A 26126-nucleotide genomic window follows, 5' to 3' on the forward strand; every position below is an offset into this window, starting at 1 on the left:
TTGGTAATTGACTTTTTCTTTCTTCTTCTATTCAATTCAAAAAAAAAAAAAAAGAAAAAAAGAAAAACATAAACAAAACTCTCAGACTTTCTTTGACCAAACAACCGGATACTATATTTTGAAGAAACAAACCCGAATCAATCAAGTGGTCTCTTCAATTAATTACCACAGACTCGATCAATACTCACGTCCACTTCACCATGTATAAAAACACCGATTTCAATCCACAGACGTACAGTGAAAGAAATGATCACAGTTATTTGTTCCAGCCAACCAAGTTTTCTTCTAGCTTAGACAATTCTGACTTAACCAAAAGTAGAGTGAAGGTAAAGGCTAATGCCGAAGAGCAATGATTAGGTATGCATAGTTGACATACTTTTTGAGCTCTATTAGGTTTCATCAAATCTACATGCTTCGACGTCTGTTTTTTCGGATCATCAGGTGGCAGAACCATTATGTTTACCACCAATCATCGAAGACTTAGCCCCGTCCCGAAGTTCTGTATTGAGCACCACAATTTTGTGTGAGCATAAAGGATACGGTCCCCTGAATTCCAAGATAGATGATGTTCCCCAAGTAAGCAAAATATGTAAGTCTAAATTGATCAGTGCTAAAGTGTACTTAACATTATCTACTTGTAGACTGCTATTTTTATTGTTGACAATATGACGCAATCATCAGCAACTTTGCTCAGCATGTCCCCTGTACCAACTTCAAAAGTCTTAGTCAATAGCAAAGCTGAAAGACAGCAGGTCGAACAACCTAAGCATATAGTGTCACCTGAAGCAATTCGGGAGGCATTAAAAGAGGAAAAAGAAGAAGCATTGGGACAGAGTGAAACAAGACCATTCTCTCAATATCCTTCTTTTCACACCTTAAAACAGCGAAGATACTCTTATGAAACGAAAACCACATATAGCAGCAACACAATTCTACCCCATGTAGACGGCCTAGTTACAGAGAAAGCAGATACTGCTATGTCTCAAGTTGCGCATCATAATATGGAGAGTAGTGTTAAACAAATATTCCAAAAAGAGCCAGATGTAATGTCTTTAACACAAACCAATGCACATGCTATCAGCATATCTACCTCTGAGCATAATTTAGATCATCCACCAACTGCTCACAGTAACCCAGGAGAAAGGTTAAAAAGGCCTCCAAACGCATACCTGTTATTCAACAGAGACATGCGTAAAAAGTTACTGAACTCTTCGCCTAAAATGTCAGTAGCTGAGATAAGCAAAGAAATAGGCGAAACATGGAAAGCCCTGTTGAGCGTAGGTTTGCTATATAACATTGAAAAACATAATTTTAATTTGTCACTCATTAGTAGCGCCATGTTATATCGCACGGGGTTTATAACGTAGGAAGAACGACAGCTTTACGTGAATGAAGCTTCAATGTTAAAGCAAGCACTCCGCGAGAAATATCCTAATTTAGCATACAATCGACGATCTAAAGCAGAACTTGCTGAAGCTAAACGGCTTACAAAGTACGGCAGAAAAAAAAAGAACCACAGCTGTTGTCTTCAGAAACATCTACTCACAGTCAACAACGCTACCATTGATACCGATAAGCAAACAGCATATCAAGGAGCAGTAGCACCAGCGTCAGCCAACATACACTGTCTAACCAAATGTGCTGAGTGTATCAATAGTTCCGCATCAAAAAGAATCAAAAAAATGACTAATCATCAAAAAGATCCCCGAGGCCGTAAAAAAAAGAAAACAAAGCACCCGCTTGCACCAAAGCATCCGATGTCTGCTTATTTATTTTACTTGGCATCCGTTTACACGGAGGTGTCATTGAAATTCCCTGGCTCCACTGTGGGACCTATTAGCAAGTCCATATCGCAGACATGGCATGCCATGTCGCCAGAAGAGCGTTCGCCTTGGAAACAAAAGGCAGATCTCGATAAGGCTCGATACGCCCGGGAGATGCAAGAGTATATGGCACAGACTAATAGCCATAATTCCGACTTTTGAGCTGCCTATTTAATACACTTATAAAAAGCTATTCGCAATCAATACTGGTATCATAATAGCGAATTTGAACGTGGAAAGATGATACTACGCTTGAGATCTTACAATGTTTTGCTAATAATGACAAAAAATTGAAATGCAAATTTTAAATATTGATAAACGTTAGTGGACAGTATTAATTAATGCTTTCTTAGTTTTGATACATTGTCAAGATGAATTTAATCGCTATAAAAGATATTTATATGTAAGATTTTTCCATAGACGAGATTTATGTGGATAAACAGGCATCACTAAAGTAACTAGTAGTTTATGGCATGCTTTATAGTAATCCTACAACATTAGAGGCTATTTTGGAGACCGATGAACATGCTGATGCTTTTTTTAAGCACCATACAAGTTGCATGCTAAGTTATTTTAAGTAGATGAAGCAGCTGGGATAGTCTTTCAAAGAGCAACAGTTCTATTTCACAAGTTTGGAGTAGCTTCTTTTGCCGAAATTTTAAACGTGTCATGGGTAAACCGATGTTTATCAGTGAAACTAAGAAAAGCAAAGCCGATGGAAGGTTGTATATCATTGGCAATTTTCATTTTCAATGGTTCAGGCCGGGGAACATGAAAAAAACAACAATATTGAAGGTTCGAGAGTTTCTTAAGAGCAGAGGTATAAATACGTTTTGCCTTATTCTCTCTTTCACAATACGAGAAAAGCATTTTTGTTTAAGTAAAATATGGGGTCAAAGGCAACGTTTTTTGATGGTGCGGATATATTTTTCAATGGAAAGAATGGTTTACTCTACAGCAAAAGTTACACTAAAAAATTGTCAAGCATGCTTTTTAAGCGTTGTTTGGCAATGAAAGAAAATTATAGAGTTGCTTGACCATGAACTTCGAGTTTATCAACCATTCTATGTAAGTTCAGTAAACTCGAGCAGCTACTTTTCGAAATGATAATAAGCTCACAAAAGCCTCCAGACGTTCGAATCCTTCCTCCTCAATATAAAAGATGTTCTGTCATAACTTGCAATGTAGATGAACCTCAAGTGTGAGAATATTCTGTTTAAAGCGACCTAAGTGTAATAGAATAAAATACTACTGCCGATGTATATTGAAACAAACAAATACCTGGCCCATACATAAAGTAACCAATTTCATAAATGCCTTCATTGCTAACTGCAAGGCAAGCATTAGACCTTGCATGGCGATTGTCGTTACACACACACAGCGCGACAGGTGTACGCCCCAACTTTCTGTAACAGCTATTTCAATTGTGACATAACTAAAGCAGTCCTCTTTCTTCCCTTTTGGCCTCAATCAAAATCTCTTTTTATCATTACTTCCTTTGTGCAAAAGTGCATTATTTCTTTTTCATTCTCCAACTTATCTCAACAACGACAAATAGGAAAACGATTTAATGAGCATTTCGCAAACTGACTTCCTTACTTTACCTTTGAAGATACCCGATTTGCTTAGGTGGGCCCCGGCTTTAACTAACTATATCACTATCACTTATGGTGATACGAAAAAATCATACGAAGAGGATTGTCAGCTTTTGGATCAGTTGCGGCAGAGGTCGTTGATAACACAACCAAGTGACGCCCCGTTGGCTTTAGAAGACCATCGCATGTAAGGCGAGCTTTAAGCGCAAAATGACTGTATAAAACTCACAAGAAAGCTCAATACATAACTAGCTCATGGCTTACACAATTGCTTTTACAGATATTTGAATCAATTAACATTCTTGGAATCTCGTTTTCCTTTGAAGGTAAGATATAGGACATCTTAATGCAAAAATACGTCGTTAATTGAAGAAGAAAAACCCCCCTTTCGAAAACGAAAAGCTGGGTTTGAAGATTGGCTGGTTCTCGATCTTCGGAGCTCAGGAGAAGTCAGGTACCACAAAATAAAAATCCAGGCACAACAATCACGTAGCCAATAATAACTAAAAGAAACTCATGTATTTATTCTGCCCGCATAGACGTTCTAGACAATTTAAGATATGAAAAAGCGTGCGTATCATACAGAATTGCAGGCATATATAGCCAACTAGCTACATCAGAAAACCTTGAAACAGTAGAGAGTGTCCGAAAAGCTTGCCAGAGTTTCCAGGTAAACAAAATCATATCAGACTTTATAATTAAATAAAATCATTATGAATAACGATTTCCATAAAACCAGAATGCAGCAGGTTGTTTACACATAATAGATACGGATTTAATGAAAGATTTTGCAGATGAAGCTCCTTCTGATTTCTCAATATTGAACATTATGATGAATTTAATGATGGCTCAGGCACATGAATGTGCGTGGAAAAAAGCTGTGATAACAGATGTAAAGCTTGGGGCATTAGCTCGCTTGGCAATCAAAGTCTCCGATCTCTATGGTGAATTTTTTTCTCAATCAGAAAACAGTACTTACATTCCTAGCTCTTGGAAACTCTATGCTAAGGTAAAACACAAACACTTCAATGCCGTTGCTCAATCCTACAAAGCGAGCGAGTCACTCCTATCAGGCCGGTATGGAGAGGAGATAACAAGGCTTAAACTAGCACAAACCTATGCAATGGAGGCTTGTAATTTTTTAAACGAGGATGACGCAACTGCTTCTGTATTCGACAAACTTAAAAGTACAGTTTCAGCAATACAGCAAACGATTCAACATGATTTAGTTCGGGCTGAAAGAGACAATAGTTCAAAATATAAAATGCCTGTACTTGAGATCGAGCAGTTATCACCTATTCTTCGATCGGAAATGGTGAAACCGGTAGTACCTGCCTTTATGCACCACTCAGATTATTGGCTTAGTTTGCCTGATCGACCAAACGATAAACTTTTCATCAAACGTCCTCTCTTTAATCAGTTTATACCATTGGCAGTTCATCAAGCAGCAACTGAGTACAAGAATGAGAAAACAAAATTGATTGAAGACATTATTAAATCAAAAAGCAGAGATTTCAGTGAGAATTACCAAAGGTAGATAAGCAACTCCAATAATCACATTTATTATAATAATAGGGCTAATCTTGGGCAAATATTGATTGTAATATATACATTTACGTAAAGGTTACTGGAAGACCTCAATTTACCTTATAGTGTAGATATTATAGATTCTGTACCCTATAAGCTTGTGCAATATGCGGAAGAGGTGCAGCATGAAGGCGGTATACAAGCATTATTCGATATGCTGCAAAAAGTCAAATCAATGTCTGCTAAAATTTCCAAGTTGTTGGAAAAAGGATTCAATGCACTTGAAATGGAGATCGAAGAGAATGCAAGACTTATGAAAACATGGGGAAAATGTAAGTGAACTCTCTCGGGGCCAGAGTATCGATTGGACAGCTCACCCGATTCAATTTAAAATCGAAAAAAAAATGACTTTAGTATGGAAGCAAACAGGCCTTTGCCCATCCAGTAGACGATTATTAACAACTGGTACTCAATATAATGATATAATCAAAGAAGCACAAAGAGCAGACCTTATTGTTGAAGCAAAGATGAACAATTGGAGTAAGGCGATTGCAATGCTTTCTAAACCAGTATCAGAAATACAGCAGAATTTGCCCGTCCTTTTAATAGATGATATAAGTCTCGAGCTCATTGAGAGTACAATTAAAAAGATCCGCGAAAATATGCAAATGTTGGAAGAGCTGTCCAATGTAGGTGCGGGTCTATTAGTAAAAATGGATAAACACACAGAAACAGATGATATATTGCCTTTACTTCTTAAATCGTTCCATGACAAAACGAAGAATGAGAGTTCAGCAATCGTTTTAAGGGCCGAGGACTTTAAAACAGAAGTAGAGCAACAATTATCAATATATATTGCATTTGATAAAGAGTTTGCAGAACTAAATACTGAGCAATTAGAAGTAGGCAACACGATCAAAAAACTGTTTACACAACTCACAGATTGTACAGCAAAAAATGAGACTTTAATTAAACGAACAGAAGCTATAGGAAACTTGTTATCCGCCTTTGACAAATTTAAAGAGATAAGGATTAATCTTGTTGAAGGTATTAAGGTAATGTATACGGTAATGCTTCAAGTTAAAACTGCTATGAGGGAACTCGAAGTTTACAGGCGATTTTATAGTTCTACTCCCATTATACAGACTTCTTAGTTCAGTTCTGTGATGAATGCAATGAATTCTTTGTTTCTAGAAGATTGGAGGCAGCTAAACTTGCAAATAATATCAAATAATGAAGGTGTAAAACTTCAAACATAAATATGGCTGACGGATTCCTCTACTGGGTATCTCTTTAGAATGAAGAAGTTTTATCTAAGTAAATATTGACATACTATCATATTGATAGAAGCGCCGGTGTTGCATTTATATCCTTTTTTTGCAGTTTCTTTTTTACTCTATACCAAATAGTATAAAGAAGGGGGATACGAAGGTGTGAAATGTACGCAAATGACTTCGTTGATCAATGAACCGTTTACAAAAGCCGCCAATGTTAACTAATTTCCCCTTATCACTGCTGAGGCAAAAGCTAAGCCAGGCATCACCTATAGCTTTTGACCTTTCATATTTAGTGAGCAATCTCTTTGTAAAACCATGCTCACAGCATTTGCCCTGAAAAAATTAGCATGCCGAACTTGTTCGCGGGAGCCAATGAGAATTCAACAATGATAAATGCTGGGGCCTTCCAAACATTGTTCAGTTTTTTTATGCCTGAACTGGGTTTTTTCCTGCTGAATTGTAGGCCTTGTCCAATTAGATACTTTTCTCTTTCAGTTAAGGGTTGAGCAACTACTCACACAATATTACGGGCCACCATCGATACAGTTTTACTTCACATTTGTACCATATACATAGAGTCATGAGTTATATGCGGTGCCAGCACCTGCATTCTGAAATTAAGCGTTATGTAAATAGTAGACGTATTTTACAGCAGTGGAGATCTCTCTATTTAGCTTATGCCATCAACGCCTGTCAGATCAGACAAGCTCACGTAAACAATTTTGCCCATGTTGCAAGATCACCGAAAAGTGGGTTATTTAATAGTTTAAAAGTAGATCTGCCGACTTACCAATATATTTACCTTTCATTTGTACTTTTTATAAACGACAGAATTATTGTCTGAAATAGATCAGCTTGAACAACAGCAATTATCTCACTTGAAAGGAAAGAAAAAATCACCCAACTACCTAGAGTACAAATATAAGAATGAGGACGTATCAATACCTGCTTCTTGCTCAGTAATTATTCACAAAGCAGACTCTTGCTTACGGAATGATGATTATGAAAATGCTTGGAAGCATGTGGATACTCTTTCAGCTAGCGAATTAATTAAAACAACAATACCAAATTCCACCCTCCATTTACTATTAGACGCACTATATAAATTGGTCGATCTGAATTTACAACGACGGCTCACTGTAAAATATCATGATTTGCAAAAATTGTATACCACACGTTTAGATGTATTATCAAATGTTATCAGTCGGAGGAAAGATATTTATCTAGATGAGATAGAGCTGAGCATGTTATTCGAAATGTATGGCAAACTGGGACATATGCACCGTGTAGAAGCTATATATCGGAATATCTATTTCTATCTCGATACAACAAGTAGTCAGAACCTGACAACTGGGCTCTATAATCAGCTATTAGCCGTCTATTTAAGCCAATTCAAATACGTGGATAAATTGACATGCCAACGTTATTTCAGCAAAATGCTCACTCTTGTGGAAAACGAAATGATACGAAAAAAATGCTTGTCGCCGAATATGTCAACCTACAATCTGTTGCTAGCAGCAAAAATTAAATTAAATGATTTGCCAGGAGCACAAAAGATACTGGCTTCCTGTACTCTCAGTCGTCATTTGAGTCCTGATAAAACGACATATCAGATATTATTGCGGGGATTTTTGAAAGATTGTTTATCAACTAAAGATGCAAAAATCGCGAGAATGTGGATTGATGAAATGGTACAGTCAGGTTTTCGAATAGATACTCGTAGTTTTCATAGCGTATTACAAGGTTTGTCAGAACGTATAGAGCAGTATGCAAGACAGCATTATCCTGCAGATGTAGCCATTACAACCAAATCACTCTATAACGTGTATGAGGCTATGTTACGACTAGGACACAAACCAGATACACTTACAGTCAATCTGCTTCTGAAAGGGTTGACGGCTGCGAAAGACGAAGCAAAAATTGAAACACTATTACAAAGCGTGAAGTTTCCGAAAAGAAAAGAAGGATGCGGTAATTGCTCTAACTGCGGCTGTGGAAGCAGCAGTAGCAGTAGCAGCGGCCATAGCGATACACAACAAAGCTCTGCAATAACGTCGTCAACAGCTGTATCGATTGAACCTAACGAATATACGTTTGCAACACTTATAAAGTATTACCTGGACAAAGATGACCCTAATAATGCTTTCAAGACGTATGATGCGATGGTTGCAGCTAATTACGATCCAAACACCGTTATCTATGCCGACTTTATCCACTATTATGCTAAGAAAGGAAATGTTAAAGAATGCCTCAAATATATGGATGTAATGCGATATAAGGGCATTCCTTGTAACATTTACATATATAACATCCTATTAGACTGCTCGCTTAAGTATCCACACGAAGAAGGTCGGATACAACCCTATCTGCGTGAGTTAGCCGCTAATAACAGCGTTGTTTTCGACGAAGTTTCGAGAAATATTCAACTATCACGATTTAAGATATCTTCTAATGAGGACATTTTTCGCTCGGTCGATGGTTTTGGAGATTTGCTAGAGCAAATTATATACAACGACGGACATCATCTATCAACACGTACCTATAACACCATTTTACAAGCCTCAGGTCAATTTTACAAATCAAAAACAACATTAACAACGAAAGGATTGGGTGATAAATTAGATAATATGATCGCCTTCCTTGATACCTCTAATTTGAAACCTGATATTTATACCTATGCCCTTAGAATTCGTAACGCTGCCTACTTGGGCGATATGGAAAAAGCAGAACGGATCTTCAAGACCATGAACGAGGATAATATTAAACCTAATGCCTACGTCTTTTCACATCTCATCTATGGCTATGCAAAAAAGGGCGAGCTGAAAACTGCTGAACAGATGCTACAGTTGATGTCTGAAAAGCATCAATTAAAACCGTCGGCTATCAATTATGCACCTCTTATTCAGGGCTACGCAGAAGCAGCTAACTATGATAAAGTTTATGAAACATACCGTGCTATGCTTAACAGAAAGATTGAGCCTGACATTGTTATTTACACTATTCTTGCTGGTGTTTTCTTGCAACAGCAATATTCGTCAAGGTTTACTCATCGTGGGTCATCATCTAATAAAAATCGGCGCATCGCTATTGATTTGTTAGAAGGCATCACTAAAAATGGTATCTCGATGGACGTTGCCGCTTTGACACTCACAGCAGAAGCTTATGCATTAGATGCTGCAGCTATTATCCAAGATTGTTTACAAGTGCAAAAACCTTTTGATGATGCTATTATACAACACGCAGAAAGAATCGATGGCATATACCAGCAGCTGAAGGATTTACGTTGGCTTGACGATAAGGCGATTACCACGTTATTTATTTGCTACTACCATTTACGGAAACCAGAAGGAGCTTGGAGAATGTGGAACGAGCTATTGACAGAGCGCCACGTTAAATTTAGTGCATATCATTACAATGCTCTATTGACAAATTTTACAGCGTCAAGAACATGGTTCCCAATGGCCAACGTTGTGTTTAAAGAGATGGAAAAGCATCCTATCGCAAAGCCAGATAAATTGACTTTTGATGTGATGTTATGGGGTGCTTATCAACACTCTAATTATACCAGCTTGAGGAAAATATGGGAATCACCTTTGCGCGATAAATCGTCTCCGTTACTGGTCAGAAATTACTATGCAGTTATTCATACAGCGCTGATGAATGATGACATAGATACTGCAAAAGGGGCTTATAGAGAATATTGTCAATTAGAATCGTCCCCCGACATAACAACAGTATGGATTAATCAGATCAAGGCTCTTGCTTTTCGATATGATTTAGAGAGAACAACAACCGCAAAATCGGAGACTAATGCGAAATACAACATTACATCTGATACCAATACTAATGCAATTACTTCTGCTGTAAACGTCATTCATTGAGTCATTATCCCGCTTTTCTCCTAGTATATTACGAATTTTCCTATTTTATTGATAATGATAATCGTTGTCTGCCTGGCGCTTCACAGCGTAGTAAAAGTTGAACTTTCATTTAACCACAATACCAAATAGATTAATTATTCCTGATTGATTGATTAGCACATTCATTGTTATTGAGCATGATCAATCACCATACGGATACTTCCTTCAATCCTGGGGAATTTTATTTATATTTAAACTTCATTAGAGAGTTAGACATGCTTTCTGTTGAGTGCCTGAAATGCATTGCGCAGATTAGTATAAATATGGTTGTCAATTGTAAATTAGCTACAGTATCTTTTAAATAAATTCAAGGCTCTGTAAATTGCATAACGTATGCCAGTGACAAATTTAGTTTCCTATGATAGTATGTCCACTTACATACCGCTGTTGTCATTGATATGATCTGAATCAGCCACTCCCTTAACATCATATGCCTGCTTTTTTCTCAGCTTTGGTTTGTTCTGTAAGTCAACATTTCCTTCTTATTTATGATTCATTCTTTATATATACCTAACATTAATTTAGGCTGCAAAGCAATGACAAGAATTAGTCGCTTCTTATCTTAATGGAAGGACCATTTAATAAGTTCGTTACTTATACAATGAAGGCGATTACATAACGAGTGGACTCAGTCCGCGAGAACGAAGTTGTCACCTTTCACTGCTTCTATAAGCGTATAAAGTTTGCATGTAGTATATTTCGAGACAATAAATTCTATATCATCATTAACACACACACCCCATCGAAAAGACCTGCAAAAAAAAAAAAAAAAAAAAAAAAAACTCAACCCATCACAACTTAAATAGGGCTTCTGATCGTTTCCTTGCTGGTCCCACTGTATTTCCAGTGGGTTACCAGCATCACAGAAACTGACAGACAAATTCAATTTATTTTTTTATTTCTTTACTTTTCTTTCAAACGAGCTTAATGTGCTATACAACATTTTGAGTAATTGTTTCAGTATAAGCATTTTATGCACATAGTATGTTTGTCGTTTATTCCCTGTTAACGGTGCTCTGTATCATCTAAACCACAGACTATTGATATGCAGCTTTGCCCTGAAATAAAACGAAATAAAATATGGTTAAATTACAGAATGTTGTCCAGGTTGATATAGATTGTATATAAGCATATAACAGTTTGCCCAAATAGACATTGTTTATAAAAGAGAGATAGAAATTAACAACTTCTATTGGCGCTTCAATATCCACTCATATTGTTTTATCAAAGAGCTTTTCTTTGGTCTATACGTCACCATGTCCAAAGCATGTTGCCGTAAAGCAGACCATATCACTTCAATATGTTCATTTGTTGAATGATGCTCCAGGATCATATTGCGTAATTGTCTAACATTTTCCGTTCTCAGCTTTTGTAAACCTAATATGCGTTCCTTGCGCTTCCACATGCCTCTACCAAGAACGACGGCATCAAACAAACGCCAACGTCCCAGTAAGTCTTTGAAATTATCATACCGTTCATCAATTGATGTAACATGATACCAAACAAAAATACCCAACGTAGCCAACGCCTGGAAGAACCCGAAAAAGGTACCATTAAATAAAGCGTGCCATCCCCATAAAAATGCCACGATGTAGATGACAGGTACTAATGCCATACCGAGAAAAATCTTGTTCTGAGCACGGACTTCTTCGTAGATTTCAAAGTGACCCGCAAGATAGCCAGCTACATAAAGGGGCATGTGACCTATCAAACCCGGTAAGAACAAAGGCAAGTCGATTAAGCTAAGGATGGTGCGTTGCAGTAATTGCAAAGTGGTAGAAATTGCTGTGATATCCTTCTCACTGTATTTGGCAATTTGCGTATCTTTCAATAAGAGATCTGCGAGCTCTAATTTATAGGCCACTAAACTATTTCTCAATTTCGCAATTTCAGTGTTATGTTCACCGAGTGTGACGAACGCATCAATCAGGTTTTGAGTAATAGGTATATATTCCGTCATCGATTTGTATTTGTCAGGAAAGAGTACCCCTCGTGCCATATCAGCGGCATATCTGCTCTCCCAATCAGGTGCATTGACTGTCAGTTTTTCCATCGATTTCTCTAGTGTTTTGGTTAGTTGTTTGGCTGCACTTTTCGGATCTTGTAAGTATAACGATAAGAAAGGCTCAACTGATATTGGTTTTCCATATCTACATAGTTGTATCAAAGTTAGGTCACCATGAACTGATTAATGAAGTGTTCTCAGTCCCTTTTAAGGTAGTGTCTGTCGTAGTAAGAAAAAGTGAAAAAAATATTGCTTTCCAACTTACTTTACAATGACAATACTTCGGTATTTTGACTTTTCTGGATACACTATGCCTACAGGCAAAATAGGTGCATAGTCTGCACGACCTTCTTCATGACATATCTTAGCATATTCTAGAGCGGCCTACGTTGTAAATAGATGGACAAATCAGCATCAATCTGCATGATTTCACAATGGCTCAAACTTACAAAGCTAGTGCCGTCTTTGAATAATCCTAGCTTTGGCAATGTATGACTTGTCCCCTCCGGAAAGACGGCTACTGCTTCCCCCAATTTCAAAACCTGAAATGTAGAAGCATACAGTAACTTATTGTTTTTGGTTGTTCTATCTACTGGTACTACACCACAATTGCTGAGGAATTTTGCAGCATATGGATTTTTAAACATGGTATCTTTTGCCCAATAATGTAAACGACGTTGTTTAGGGTAGGTAACTGAAAGAACAGCAGGATCAATAATCATATTATGATGAGTAGCAGCTCTATAAAAGGATAAGAATTCGACTTAAAATCATCCAATAGCGGACACATGCAAACATCAATAACGCAATATTTCATATTTGCATGAAATGGTTACTTACATAATGACAGGTTGCGATGCCGGAGGTACGTTCTCGACATCTTCGAGCTGAATGTCAGAGAAGAAGGACCAAAGGGCACTTCTTGCTATACAAACAACTACATCATGGTAAAATCCAAAGGGCATCTTTAAACAGAGAAAACAGCTTCTCTTTGCGTCGAAGTTTAATTAAAAAAAAAAAAAAAAGTGTTAAAAGCAGAGGAAATTTAATCTAGAAGAAGTTTAAATTTTGGATTTTTTAGGAAACCCCTTAAAGTGGGGATAAAAACCTGTCATACAATAAGCCATTGTGATTACATAAACTTTTGATCACCAGACCACTACGAAAATCATTTTTGCCTTATTGTATGTTTATTGTTTTCGGTACATCCGGATGAAGAAGACAGAAAATACCGTCACTTTAATCGCATAGTTAAGTCTTTTTGCAGCCTTTTGTGGCAATAGATGCACCTCAGGACTTTTTAACCGTCTTTCCCTTTCATTCAACTTTCCTTTTCTTATCTTTTTCATGGCAGGTGAAGAGTCCGCTGCCGTTTCTCCACAAGTTTCTTCAACAGCTGAGATTGCTAGTAATCCAGCCGAAACACTGCCTGCTGAAACCAAAAGTGCCTCTAAAGCTCCTCAGAATGATTTAGTTCAAGCACCTGTGACAGTAACATCAACAGCGCCCCCTATCTTAACAGGAACAACAGCATCAGTTCCACAACAGCAACTCATTGTAGCTGAGCCCCAATCAAAAAATTTAGCAGTTCCTGCCTCCATGTCACATCAGCAACTGACAAATATTGTCAGAGCACCATATACAGCGTCCCATTATCAACGTGCTAGTGGAGGTGGAGGAGGCATTCTAGATCATTTAATGTATCGATTAGGATTAGGTCCACCACCTATCTCCTCATCTTCAAAATACGGCAATGTCTTTACACCAGCTATCACGGATCCATCGGCGCTCCATTCACAGCAGAGGTCTATCTTACCACAGCAAATGCCACATCCGATGCCTTCTGCTTCAGTAGGAGCTGCGTCTGCTTCGGCGCCATTGCTTCCTGGTGGGCCTTCAAAGTCAATGACAGTAGGAACAACATCTGCAGAAGCTCACTCTGCTATGCCTCCTCCATCTCAGATAGCAGCACAACAGCATCAATTATCTCAAACTGCTGCACAACATCAACAACTTCATAATAAGCAGTTACAATCAACTGGAGGACATCCGTTAGCGTACAACAATCAGCCAGCAATTCCCATGGCGCCTTATGAACAACAAGTCCAGGCACAAGCACAAGCACAGGCGCAACAACAAGCATTGGCTATGATGCTTATGTTGGACCAACAACAGCAACTACCAGCACTACAACAGTCAGCCATCTTACAGCAGCAATTGCATCAAAAACAACAGCAACAGTTGGCAGCAGCGGCAGTTTTGAACCAAATGATGATGCAAATCACTAATTATAACAACACTAACAGCACGGTACAGCGTAGTGCTGTTCCTGTATTGCCTTTTAATTACGGTCTTCCGCCTACTGTCAATAATAGTATGATGGTAGACCCCTCAATTTTTTCAATGCAAGCACAACAACAGTTTCGGCCGCCGCATTTACCATACAATGACCCTCACCTTGTTAATCCATATTATTCTCTTCATGCTTATCAGCAGCAGCTGCTACAGCCATACGATTACTATGGAAATAATAATAGGCTACCTCCAGAATTAATACCATCTACAGCAGCTACTAATGCTATTCCTTCCTATTACTATAATCAACCGTACTATCGTACTACTTCTTATCCTACTACTAGTATGACCGGAAGAACACGCAATTATAGCTCTGTAAAGGATTTGCGCGGTTAAAATTAGTAAAGAAAAAAAAAAGGATAAATAAAGGACACTCATAACTTGTTTCCCGAACGAGAAACCTTGTAATTGTATTGAATTACCACAGAATAGGACCCTTTAGAAATGATGATCCCAGCAAAATACTTATGGATCAACTCCGGTATTTTACCCTAGAGGGTATTTCATATCCTTTTTTAAAACTTTGTTCGAAGGAAAAGGTAATGTTTTGGTAAAAGCCGAGATTCACAGTAGCTTTCTTCATATAGAAAAACGACATCTTCAGAACCTGTCAAAATATTACCATAAATGCCCGACTGCATCACTGTAGCTGGCGCACCCAGTGTTTTCTTGTTGCGATTGTCTTTCTCCTTAACTTTTCTACCAGCAATGGGAAAATTTAGACGATAGTCTTTAAAGTATCAGAATGAATGGCAGCCGTCTCAACAGCAAGTTCCCTTTGAGCAACCGTCTAATCTTCCAATAATATCTTGCATATCAAGAATCCTTTGCAACGTGATTTTTTGAGGAAGCAAAGACGGTTTTTGAAAATACGAATCTCATGCCACAGTACAGGACTCTAATGAAATTATCTAAAAGTCTTTCAAAGTTCATTTTAAAAGTTCAGATAACATGGAACACATCTCGCTACACTGAAGTTCAGCGTAGGTCAATTTCCGTGCAACTAAAAACAAAGTAAAGACAACTATCTTTCTAAAATTGAGGTGGTTTAAATTTATTTATCAATACAGTTCAGAGTCAAATTTTATTTTGATAAATGGCTAATACACACAGTGTACATATACAGAGAAATGCCTAGGGGGATATGAAACGCAGCAGACTATTTATACAGATCTAGCAATGGCTGAAGCTTTTATGAATTGGTGGGTTTAAAAACTGTTGGTATCTAATTGGCTTTTCTACGAAAGAAACAACCTATACGAATTATAATCGATATAAGTATCAAATTTCAAAAATCTAAACAATGATGCTTGTTTTGCTGCTTACCATCACTTAAACGTGCGCGGCCACCAGTGGGTTGACAAAGAACTGTACCACAAGCAGAACATAAAACTACCGTTTGGGCATGACTGAAAGCAGTACTAATATTAAAACAAGCAAGGCATTTGACGTCCATAAAATAGGAATCAGGGGATTGCACGAGCCTTTTGAGTTTATGAGAGCGTTTTTCAAGTTCAATAGTGGGGTTTAACAAATCGATAGCCAACTACAAAAAAAAAGACATAAATTTAGCTCACAGTCATTAAGAATAACAAAGCCGCAGCTACGCAATGTAATTAAAGGAAAAAACGAGTGCTTAAACACATCATTCAATCACAAAGGGAAAGATCCAACAATTCTAGGAAATGTCAAAAAACTTCCTACGGATGTGAACACCCAATATAAAAGATCGGTCACTCAATAGCACGATCTTCGACTTTATAAAGATCAATGGAGCAAAGTGCCCTGTTCAATATGTGTTGCCCATAATTTGATTTCCCATTTTCGATCATTGCAAGCCGCAGCATATGCATAATAAATTTTATACATACAGTCATGATAAGCTACTGTTCAGATATTACTTTAACTTTTGGTGAATTGAAAAAAACAAAAGGGAAGAAAGAATATAATTCACATTCATTTTATATTCCTTTTTGGATAAGGCTGTTCCTGTCAGATGCTGCGGTAACAAAAATGATTTGCTGCTGACCTGAATTTGCAAGCCCAGTGATATGCGAGGAAGATGAAAAGTCAAATTCTCGCTACGGCAATTTCTGTTGTACAGTTCTGGTGAACCTTGAACACCCTATGAGGTTGCATTTATCGACTTATTTTTAGCAGCGTTGACATTCCTTCGCCAAAAACAACGCAAGACTAACAGTCTTTGTCTATTTGAAAATCATTTATAGAGTTTGCCTCGTCGGTTCGATCTTAACCTGACATTTATTATAAAAAAGAAAAAAGTATCAAGGTGAACAATACTCGTATAATTTTACCCAAGCAATATAGTACTCGCCTATCTTATTTCCTCCTCTCTTTTCCAGCTTCCTTTTTGATGTAGCACCATTCGTTCATAACTGTCTTCAGTGTAGCCCGCTGCTTTTTTTTTGTTTCTTTGCTGGGGATGAGTGCATCAAGAAATATGCTAAACCATCCTCTGTTGTTCCTAATATGAATAGATACGCGCACTTGTTATATAGAGAAAACAATGAAATGCTTTGGTTTTCTCCTTATTTTTCTATTCTAATGAGCTTTGGCTTCTCTAGAAGTTAGAATGATGTCTGATCAAAAGTTATAAAAGATGAAAATTGGAACAAGTACGGCTACGACCCAAAAGTAAGAGAAATTAAGAAAAAGGATATAGCTCATACTTTACAAAGAAGTCGTTTAATCTGGGTTATTGCGCTATTTTGTCTGTAGGCATCGACAATATATTAATCCATAGAATACGTCAATATCTTTATATGGATAGCCGAAGGTTTTTTTGAAAGAGAGGATGCACCAGTTAGTAACAATGATAACATGTTAAAAGCATCCAAAGCAATAATTCGATAATATAGCATTATTCCTATCAATTTTCAGATTATGATGATGCAACGGAAAATTGCTGTTCGACGTATAATGAAGTTCATGTCTTTGAATTCCACAAAAAAAAAAAAAAAAAAAAAAAAAAAAAAAAAACAAAGAAAAAGTGTCTTCGCAAGGAACAATAAGTTGGAGAGAAACGCTTTCATCTCCTGTTATTTTATCGTAAGCAAACCAGCGATATCTCCTGCCAAATATTCGTACTTAAGCTTTCCGCGAAAAGATCAACTTCTCAATAATTTGGTTCGGATTTAAGAGATTACATCGCTTCTTCAGTACTTTGTATCTTTTTTTTTCTTCCATAGAGATTCACTATTATGCAGCAGTAGGGGATATTGTTTTGAAGAAAAACCCAAACTAACTATTGTTGACTTATTAATAACCGATGCCTACTATTGCCCCAAAACCTAGGTTACCATTCAACCTTCTAATCTTCTCCATAAAAACGCGTGAAAAAAGCAATTTGGGCGCACTAACCTGGATTCGAATCTTAACAAAGAACCAATTTAATGTCATTCAGATTGTATGTATAGGAATGTATATGACTATAATTATATCTGCATTACGGAGAACAAAATTAACGGGTTGAATGAAGTGATATAATTTTATGCTAAAATATGTGCGTTTCAAAGAGGTTCGTTCTTCATGTTTGTTGTAATTTGCATTTTATCAAATTGCTGTCTGAATTGTATTGAGCCTACCCTTTGATGTCCGCCACCACCGCCACCACCACCACTATTATTATGGTTACCAGTGTCTTGTTGTTGTTGCTGTAGATTTTTCATATTACTATTGTTGTTATTACGGTTGTTAAATTCCAATTGATGTTGTTGAGTTAGTTTATTGTTAACACTGTTGTTAATATTGTTCGAATGATTATTATAGACTAATTCGTCTCTTTTGGTGCTTTCGACAATATGTTCCAATTCCTGAATTCTATTCTCACATCGATGCAATTCGTCACGTAATTCCTTTATGTAGTCAACAGACAGCTTCAAAATTGTGCCTTTGTTGATTGCTCTACCATTAGCACCCACTTGGCCGCTAGCAACTGACATAACATTTGAGCTTGTAGGGGCTGTATCCAACAGTCTTTCAGGTAGTAGTGTGCATAGTTCTATGGTAAATGTTTGTGCACATTAGAGCTCACAGCTCCTCTCAAATAAAATAACTCATGTGTGAAACTATACATTATATATTACCATGAATACGCTCATTTATATTATCCCTTCGGCGCCTTTCGACAGCATTATGAGATTCTCTTCGTCGACGTCTCTTTTCGAACATTTCTTGCAAGTTTCTTTGCTGCTGAGCTTCTTCATCTTCTGTAATGCTGTTAGGGTTATTATTACTACTACCACTAACACTTGCTGATACTGCTGCATGCGCCGCTGCGGCAGCAGCAGCAGCAAAACTAGTGTGATCAAGATGTGTTGAGGATGTGGAAGGGGAAACAATCAAATCCGCGCCTGCAGTTGCACCTCTTCCGCCTGATGATGCACTAGTTGTTGTGAAGATATGAGGTGGAGACTGACCAAAAGATGAAGTAGAATCAAAACTTGTTCCAAACCAATTCTGTTGATTAATGTTATTACTGTCAGCATAAGCGGCGGCAGCAGCGGCAAGGCCACCTGTACGATGCTGTCGAGGTGAGCTCATGGCAATAGCAGAAGCTACTGTACCATACGAGCTTTGTCTTTGATGAAATTGATGTGGTTGATGATGGTGTTGTTGCTGTGGTTGGTATGAAGTTGGGCTAAACATTCGATTTGGCGTTCGGCTACTATTAGGGTTTATCACCGGCACTGCTGCTACGGTTGTATGAGACATATCCTGTTGTGAATGTTGTTGTTGTTGCCTTTGATTAAAATGATCAGCATATTCTGCTTGTTGATCCGGTGAATACATGTCGGTTTTAAGTTGTTATATATTAAGAAAAAAATAAAATAGAACAGAGATAAAAAGAATAGAGAAAAAAACCAGATAAAATATGTCTATTTTAAATACACACAAAGAAAAGTTGAAAAAAGGGGCGAAGGAAGGGAAAAAAAAAAGGTTATTTTCATGTTGTGTGTGTATACACATTTATACAAATACAAACGAGAAAAAAAGCGTCTTTCTGTTTTTAATTGTTTTGTGAAACTCAATAGGAACAAAGGTAAGGGAAAAATTTAGGTATTCTATCGTCACCGAATCTAAACAATCAAACCAACTTTAAAAGAACAATAAATGAACACACTACCACTGCCATGTTTACTAGTAGATCTATAAGAAGAGCTTATTGGGTGCATTTTATTGCATTACTATGAACATCGAGGCGATTTTATTTGATTGTTATGGGAACAGTGTAGTATAAATATATAGGAAAGCACGGGCCAATTTGCAATGTGAAAAGCCGTTCATTACCAGTGGTCCTCATTAGGGTACGCTACTACTTCAATCCTTTTAGCTCTCTTTTCTTCTTGCCATTTATCCAAGTAGACACGCATTGATTCATGATTATGGTTATTTACAGTAGGTATAATGTTCCTGATATCCAGGCTTGCAATAAAGGACGCCAATTCTCGAAAACTCGAGTGTTCCGAATAAGGTACACTGTAAATCTTAACTTTGCCACTATCCTTTTTGGAAGAATACTGGGGTAAGAGAATCAGATTTCGATCAGGTGGTGGTAAGATGATATCACATAAAGGGGCCAATTTCATGTCAAGTGTCTGTGATTCGGTTGACTTAAAGGCCCAGCCTGTAGGTTTAAATGCAACCAGGCGGTTGAAATAAGATTCATATTGATGCAAATAAGCAAACATGGTCTATATGGTACACAGCAGGTATAATGAGTAAGCTAGGATAGTAAAAACTGGTATTTGTGGTTGAATAATGAATATTGTATATATTTGATATAACTTACATCGGCTCTTATATCTCTTAGTGACACAACATGAACTTGTGCTTCTGTCGGATCATTCGTCAGCATTGTTTTCAATTCTTCGTCTTCCTGGCATAATAAAATGCATTTTTTCTTTGATGGTGCATATACTTTACATTTTAGCAGCCTCGCAATATCTTTGAAGTTCGAGGGAAAACGAAATTTGACCGTTTAAGATTACTTTTTCTTTTTGTATAATTGGTCATTTGTATTTTTGTCCTTCTACTTACGGATAAAGACTCTTTCCTTTCCAATGGTATAGGTCCCAACAACAAATAACGTTTTACCATTCTTTGCCTTGCTTTTTGACATCATCAATTCAAATGCATTATTATTGGTCATGAGATCTTCATGGTTTATGTGTTGTTCTTGTTTCATAACTGGCTTTAATTGAGCTCCTTTATTGTTATTGTTCGTCTTACTCAACAATGGTCGCCTAATCCACTTATCCAGCATAGACGGAGGAGGATCAGAAGGCTTATCACTTTCTGCAAAGCCATTGATTTCCGCCAAGACTGCATTACACACTGCCTGTATACATTCTTCTTGCGCAGGGAAGGCATATTTTGGGTCTAGATATGTTGTATCCAAATATAGATTGCCAATCGGTGGGTTTTCAGGCTGGCGAAGTAATGGATGCAGGCACATCTTTGGCGCTGCTCGAAAATCACCTGTATGCAAATGTCTGATTTTCTTGTCGATAACAAATAGAAAAAGTACTGAACCTGGACAATGATTAGCATCGATAAGTGCTACTTCTACTGTTGCTGGTGCTGCTGTTCTTTGTGATTTATTGAGAGTAGGTATAGGATAAAGCTGATTCATAGGCAAAGGATGTATATAACGTGGATCAACACGAAGCTCTTGTCTCACAAGATTGGCTGTCACTTTGGAGCAATAAATTGGACCATGAGACCATTTTGAAGTGAGGCCAACAAAGTGATCCGAATGGTAGTGGGATAAAAAATAACCATCACAATTAGGAATGGCGCCATAATTGAAAGCATCTACAACAAATCGTGTATCTATTTTGGTACACAATAACAAAACAATATTAGCTGAATCTTTCATCATTAAACAAGCCGTTATTCTATACCTTTGACCCATTTGTAAAAGGGGCATATCTTGTTCTTTTTATTGACTGAGGCTTTCCCCTTCAATAGGATGTTATTGTTCACGTTAATGTCTAATGGTCGAAGCACTGTTGCTGTTGATGATGATGTATTAGAGGAGAAGGCTTTTTTCCATGAAGTAGGGTCTAACTGCTTAAAGGTGCCGTTCACCTCTGTATCTTTAGAAATAGTTGAGGTTGTTGAATTGTTTCTAACATCCCCTTCTTTTTCCTCTCCATCTTTTTGTTGCTTTTCTGGAAGGCACATTTCAGTGCCTTTGCAATTCCTATAGGAAAACTTTTGAACCAATCCTGAAAATGATACTTCTGTTGATTCGTCCAATTCTTTAGATTGACCCCCGTACTCAAAAGAAGCTTGTTCGTCAACATTATTGCTAGATACTGTAAAACAATTCTGACGTTCCGTTAATACTTCTTTGGTATCGCAGTATTGCTGTTGCAGCTGTATTTTTTCAGGCTCCTGTGACAGCTGCTGCTTTTGTTCCTGTGTTTGAGTTTGTTGCTGATCGAGGCAGTAATTAACATGCACTTCGAACGACATCGACTCTGTTAAAATGAAAGCGTGGCAAATCGGACATTGTTCCTGCTTCCCTTTATCATTGACAGCCTCCTCAGTTTCCAAATCTTGGCCGTTTGCAATTGCTTCATTGGTTGCCGAGTTGCTGCTGCTCTTACTTTTCAAACGTTTGTTTGCAATTGTTGAGGAGAAATAAGATTCGATAGAGAAGTATTTCGATTTTACAGATTTGGCTGACGTATCAACTGTAGTTTTTGGAGAGCAAAAGGATGAGGATCCATGTTGTCTTTTCCCCATCACTTCTGTAATTGCTCTTCCCGTCGCATTAACAAGATATTAGAGCCCGAACAAATCTTAGCAACTAAAAAGTTTTGCGTTTCTTTTTTTTTGTTCCTTACTTTGTTATTTGCCGCGTAATTGTAGCCAATGAAGAAGAAGTAAGTACTACACTGGCAATTTTGAATCATTGATCGTGCCGCCATTATTTTCATTGAATACATTGGACTGATGAACCTGTGTGAGTACTATAAGCACCAAATACATACTTTGAACGTCATAGTACGGACTTATAAGAAACAGAAAATGAATCCTCGAGAAGTGAAGGGAGTCTATATATTTACATCGTGTTTAACAAAAACACTCGACGGTTATGAAAGACAAACGCTCAATTTTGCTTCGAGATTGTTCTAAGTTGCTATTGATGACATTGAATACATTTTGCCAACGCGCTTGACAAAATAATTTCCTACGGTAGACTGGGCGAAAAATAAAACCAAAGAGATCAATGATACATCAGCTATAATTTGCGCATTTGTTAATCTACATAAACGATACGCCGCCCTTCTAAAAATAGCAGCCCGTCGATGCGATCAATAATAGATTCTTACCGTATCTTATTCACGTCAAAAAACCTAGAATAGAATTGAATTTATCAATTCATAATCAAGGCCTTAAGGGTAGTTTTAAGCCATTAATATGATTAAGATTAATGGTTGACTTTCAACGTAACAGTAAGGATACATTACTGCCTATATCACTATTAGTTTATGTATTTTTTATTAACTACTGATCATTGTTCCCCAAATTCAAGCTTACTTGATCAATGTTTGGACCAATTGTATCTTTCATTCTTTAACCCACTATCCCAACTTCCCTTTGTCAAAAAGAAAAGTTTTAAGCCAAACCCCAAGTTCTAAATGTCAAGAATTTGGGGATTTGTAAAATATCATTTATAAAAACAGTATGAATCAGATCAAACCTGTGTTTGAATGCTTGCTTTAGGTCGTGATCTTAAAGCACTTTCGAACTTTCTTAGGAGCATTTCAAAAGCAGTGAATCAAAGTGATTCGTGATATGAGCCGTAAAAGAGAGTTATAACCAAAGATTTAGTTGAATCCCTCCACTCACCCAGCCCTACAAACACACACGCACACAAAAGAAAAAAAAAAAAAAGTAATCAAACAAGAAGGGATATTACACATAAGCATAGTCGCGAGCCATGAGTTTTGATTGTTCTATTTTAAAGAAACCTTTCGCTAGTAATTAATGGCAGCAGCAGCGAATACATACGGAAGCAGGAAAATGCAAACTCCATGTTGAGATATTGACGCTAATTTCAATTTATTAGAATAACTTAAGAAATCTGCTTAGATTCATTTACATGAGATTTGCTCTGTTACACAGAAGTTCAATGCAGGCAGTTGTGAAAATAACCTTAAGCGCTTCGAAGATTGTGGCTCGTTTTTGCCAATTCACAAACTCACCATTAAAGTTTCGATAGGTCAGCAAAACTTATGATCGTTATCTGAAACATCTAAGTCGACTAAACGATTTTGATGAGAGTTACTCGAAGTAATGGGTGTGTCAGAGCTATTCAGGCACATTGAACCTCGCAGAGATGAGTTGTCGGATGTGTCTCAGTCATTTGTAGTGCTTCCGGTTATCAAACTTACTAAAGCAATCGAATAATTGAGACTTTTAAAACATATTGCGGCAGTTCGTGACGATCCAAGCCCTTATTATATCAACTTGAGAATCACAAATGCAGCATCTACAAGGTAAGATAAGCTCAATAGTCTTCAACAGAATCACAACTTGAGATGGCCCATCAGAGTCCCACACTTCCATCTAAGTTGAACATTATGAAGCCACACGAACATCTTCAAATTAAAAATAGCTCTTTTCAAATGGCATTGCTTTATTTTCATCATCAGAAAGCACAAATATGTTGACACTCTTCAATGCTCCTTTGACAAAACTAACAAAAATGTTTAGATGCCAAACAGCAACTGGTAAAGTTCGTAATAATGTTGAAGACTTTATTCGTTGGGTGCTGTTATGATGAAAACTCTGACAGAACACCAGTTGAATCCACGTTCGTTTTTTCGAAGGCAATAAATTGTAAGGCCGAGAGCGGTATTTTGAAGGCTTAAGATATCTATGTTCCTGGATATAGAAGTCTGTAAAAGCCCTCTAGGTCAACGATATTTTATCGAATCCCGTTGTACTTGCTGTAACACAAATCGGGCTGGAGAAAAAAGAATAATTGATAAAGCCATGAAGGTAAAATATGCTAATTTTCTGTTTGCTATAAATCTTTATAAGAAAGCCTGAATCGCCATTGACCTTTCTTCTGCTTTCCTACATTTTCATAACAATAATCCTTCAAATACTAAACTATTTAAAATGGGACAATATAAATGCTGCCGTTGCATTCCAGCCAGGTATTCATAACAGCGAATTGCAATCCTTCCTTCCGCCAATTCAATAAATTAAAAATGTGCATTTTGGCTATGTAGAGCTGGTGTAATGATTATTGCTTTGATTTCCACTGTAAGGATGCTGGAGAGGTTCAAGATAAGAGAATACTTATTGTTTAACGAGACAGTGTGCCTTTTGTTTGCATAGATGATCTATTTAGCGTGTACGGTGTCATTGTTTTTGACCAAGCCTTATTCAAGTACTAATCTGTTGTTTTTTTCTGATCATTAAGAGAGAAACCATTTGCACGTATATTGATTGCTTGATTGTCATCTTTCTACCTTATAGATGTAACTTATAATGGTATCGAACTCAATATGAGCATAATCAACGGGATTTATTACGCATCAATTGCTATTTCAATCATATTTGCACTTGCTTCTATACTCGGTGTTATTGGAAGCATCGTCGTAAGTCAATAGGTTTTGGCTTTAGATGATGGTTCAGAGAATACTCATATCTCCATAATTCAACAGCAACAAAGGAAAATGATTGCTATATTTAAAATTAGTTACTGGACCATGTCTCTAATACAGTTTCTACTAAGTGTGATTACCGTTATTGTTTTCGTTACGAAGCGAACTGAGATTATCGAAGCCTGTGCTGCTTATCCAGAGGAGAGTTTGGACACCTGTACTGTTTACTATCGAAACTTTATGATATCGTATGGAATCATTGTTTTCTTGTTCAACTTCATTCAGGTAAAGTACTTTCATACAAGGAGTAACGAAGAAACCTCAGCCACAAAAAATTTAACACAATCTGATGTTATCAAATTCAGTTTTACTTTGCCTCTGTGATCAGTGCTTATGCTACAAGATTACGTCGTACAAACATGCATGAGAAGCTCAGAGACTTGGAGGATTTTCCAGAACCACTCAATAAGACAGAATTCTTCTAAATGAAAAAGATATCCTCCAAACAGCAACTGAAAGTTTTCTAAAAGCTACTATACATATTCCAAGCCTCGACAAGATCCATGTTCTTTGCTAAATAATGTTCGAGCCACTTGTCACTTTGTAAATAAATATGTGGATACTTTACTATATAAAAATGAACGTCACATCGAGAAATCTTCTCTGGATCTATAAACATTTTCTTGGCGCTTCAGAGCATTTATTTTTTCAATACAATAAATGACAATTGCAAACCATGTAACCAAACCCATATTTTGTTTATTTTGGCTGAAGCTTAGGCAATTATTACACGACAAACGTGGAGAAGCTTGTTGCTGAAGTGTGAAAATAAAAAAAATCAGTATATATTGAAGACGATAGCACAATCTATGAGGGCAATGCTAGGGAAAATTTGTACACATAAAACCAAACTTATGTTGCGTAAAATAATCTTACATATTATACATCTTTGCCAAAAGTCTTTATAGA

At 37.1% G+C, this 26126-nt stretch overlaps 11 protein-coding genes across 11 annotated transcripts; 7 read left to right on the top strand and 4 right to left on the bottom strand.

Annotated features, from left to right (window-relative positions):
* Nucleotides 1-200: 200 nt before the first annotated feature.
* On the top strand, nt 201-1985 carry BDF20DRAFT_917951 (high mobility group box domain-containing protein; the record flags this gene model as incomplete). The annotated part of the gene is made up of 4 exons (XM_053084631.1): nt 201-326; nt 394-576; nt 642-1277; nt 1368-1985. 4 exons carry the CDS (start codon nt 201-203, stop codon nt 1983-1985), a joined length of 1563 nt encoding a protein of 520 aa, XP_052930636.1.
* A 1276-nt stretch (nt 1986-3261) lies between these two features.
* Nucleotides 3262-3989, top strand: BDF20DRAFT_345742 (uncharacterized protein). The gene is made up of 3 exons (XM_053075245.1): nt 3262-3605; nt 3699-3872; nt 3958-3989. The coding sequence occupies exons 1-2, from the start codon at nt 3394-3396 to the stop codon at nt 3763-3765; spliced, it is 279 nt and encodes a 92-aa protein (XP_052930637.1). The 5' UTR covers nt 3262-3393; the 3' UTR covers nt 3766-3872; nt 3958-3989.
* A 270-nt stretch (nt 3990-4259) lies between these two features.
* Nucleotides 4260-5285, top strand: BDF20DRAFT_830365 (BRO1-like domain-containing protein; the record flags this gene model as incomplete). Its single annotated transcript, XM_053078376.1, has 2 exons — nt 4260-4951; nt 5042-5285. 2 exons carry the CDS (start codon nt 4260-4262, stop codon nt 5283-5285), a joined length of 936 nt encoding a protein of 311 aa, XP_052930638.1.
* Nucleotides 5153-6398, top strand: BDF20DRAFT_345997 (uncharacterized protein). The gene has a single exon (XM_053075246.1). The coding sequence runs from the start codon at nt 5350-5352 to the stop codon at nt 6097-6099; it is 750 nt and encodes a 249-aa protein (XP_052930639.1). The 5' UTR covers nt 5153-5349; the 3' UTR covers nt 6100-6398.
* Nucleotides 6399-6802: 404 nt separating this feature from the next.
* On the top strand, nt 6803-10103 carry BDF20DRAFT_840535 (uncharacterized protein; the record flags this gene model as incomplete). The annotated part of the gene is made up of 2 exons (XM_053079399.1): nt 6803-6971; nt 7054-10103. 2 exons carry the CDS (start codon nt 6803-6805, stop codon nt 10101-10103), a joined length of 3219 nt encoding a protein of 1072 aa, XP_052930640.1.
* Nucleotides 10104-10945: 842 nt separating this feature from the next.
* On the bottom strand, nt 10946-13169 carry BDF20DRAFT_902831 (uncharacterized protein). The gene is made up of 4 exons (XM_053082893.1): nt 12988-13169; nt 12597-12888; nt 12413-12531; nt 10946-12292 (listed from the first exon to the last, which is right to left on the bottom strand). Exons 1-4 carry the CDS (start codon nt 13110-13112, stop codon nt 11332-11334), a joined length of 1497 nt encoding a protein of 498 aa, XP_052930641.1. The 5' UTR covers nt 13113-13169; the 3' UTR covers nt 10946-11331.
* A 325-nt stretch (nt 13170-13494) lies between these two features.
* On the top strand, nt 13495-14838 carry BDF20DRAFT_917955 (uncharacterized protein; the record flags this gene model as incomplete). The annotated part of the gene is made up of 1 exon (XM_053084632.1): nt 13495-14838. One exon carries the CDS (start codon nt 13495-13497, stop codon nt 14836-14838), a length of 1344 nt encoding a protein of 447 aa, XP_052930642.1.
* Nucleotides 14839-15542: 704 nt separating this feature from the next.
* BDF20DRAFT_902836 (40S ribosomal protein S27) lies at nt 15543-16482 on the bottom strand. Its single transcript, XM_053082894.1, has 3 exons — nt 16374-16482; nt 15829-16048; nt 15543-15756 (listed from the first exon to the last, which is right to left on the bottom strand). Exons 1-3 carry the CDS (start codon nt 16377-16379, stop codon nt 15728-15730), a joined length of 255 nt encoding a protein of 84 aa, XP_052930643.1. The 5' UTR covers nt 16380-16482; the 3' UTR covers nt 15543-15727.
* Nucleotides 16483-18032: 1550 nt separating this feature from the next.
* On the bottom strand, nt 18033-19314 carry BDF20DRAFT_840539 (helix-loop-helix DNA-binding domain-containing protein; the record flags this gene model as incomplete). The annotated part of the gene is made up of 2 exons (XM_053079400.1): nt 18033-18523; nt 18609-19314. The coding sequence occupies 2 exons, from the start codon at nt 19312-19314 to the stop codon at nt 18033-18035; spliced, it is 1197 nt and encodes a 398-aa protein (XP_052930644.1).
* Nucleotides 19315-19594: 280 nt separating this feature from the next.
* On the bottom strand, nt 19595-22327 carry BDF20DRAFT_902844 (DNA repair metallo-beta-lactamase-domain-containing protein). Its single transcript, XM_053082895.1, has 4 exons — nt 21429-22327; nt 20563-21357; nt 20315-20469; nt 19595-20216 (listed from the first exon to the last, which is right to left on the bottom strand). The coding sequence occupies exons 1-4, from the start codon at nt 22276-22278 to the stop codon at nt 19809-19811; spliced, it is 2208 nt and encodes a 735-aa protein (XP_052930645.1). The 5' UTR covers nt 22279-22327; the 3' UTR covers nt 19595-19808.
* Nucleotides 22328-24666: 2339 nt separating this feature from the next.
* BDF20DRAFT_830359 (uncharacterized protein) lies at nt 24667-25642 on the top strand (the record flags this gene model as incomplete). Its single annotated transcript, XM_053078375.1, has 6 exons — nt 24667-24704; nt 24780-24813; nt 24889-24940; nt 25030-25151; nt 25218-25442; nt 25523-25642. The coding sequence occupies 6 exons, from the start codon at nt 24667-24669 to the stop codon at nt 25640-25642; spliced, it is 591 nt and encodes a 196-aa protein (XP_052930646.1).
* Between the last annotated feature and the right edge of the window lie 484 nt (nt 25643-26126).

The sequence above is a fragment of the Mycotypha africana genome, assembly GCF_025528875.1.
Source record: "Mycotypha africana strain NRRL 2978 chromosome Unknown BDF20scaffold_20, whole genome shotgun sequence".
NCBI classification, from domain to species: Eukaryota; Fungi; Mucoromycota; class Mucoromycetes; order Mucorales; family Mycotyphaceae; genus Mycotypha; species Mycotypha africana.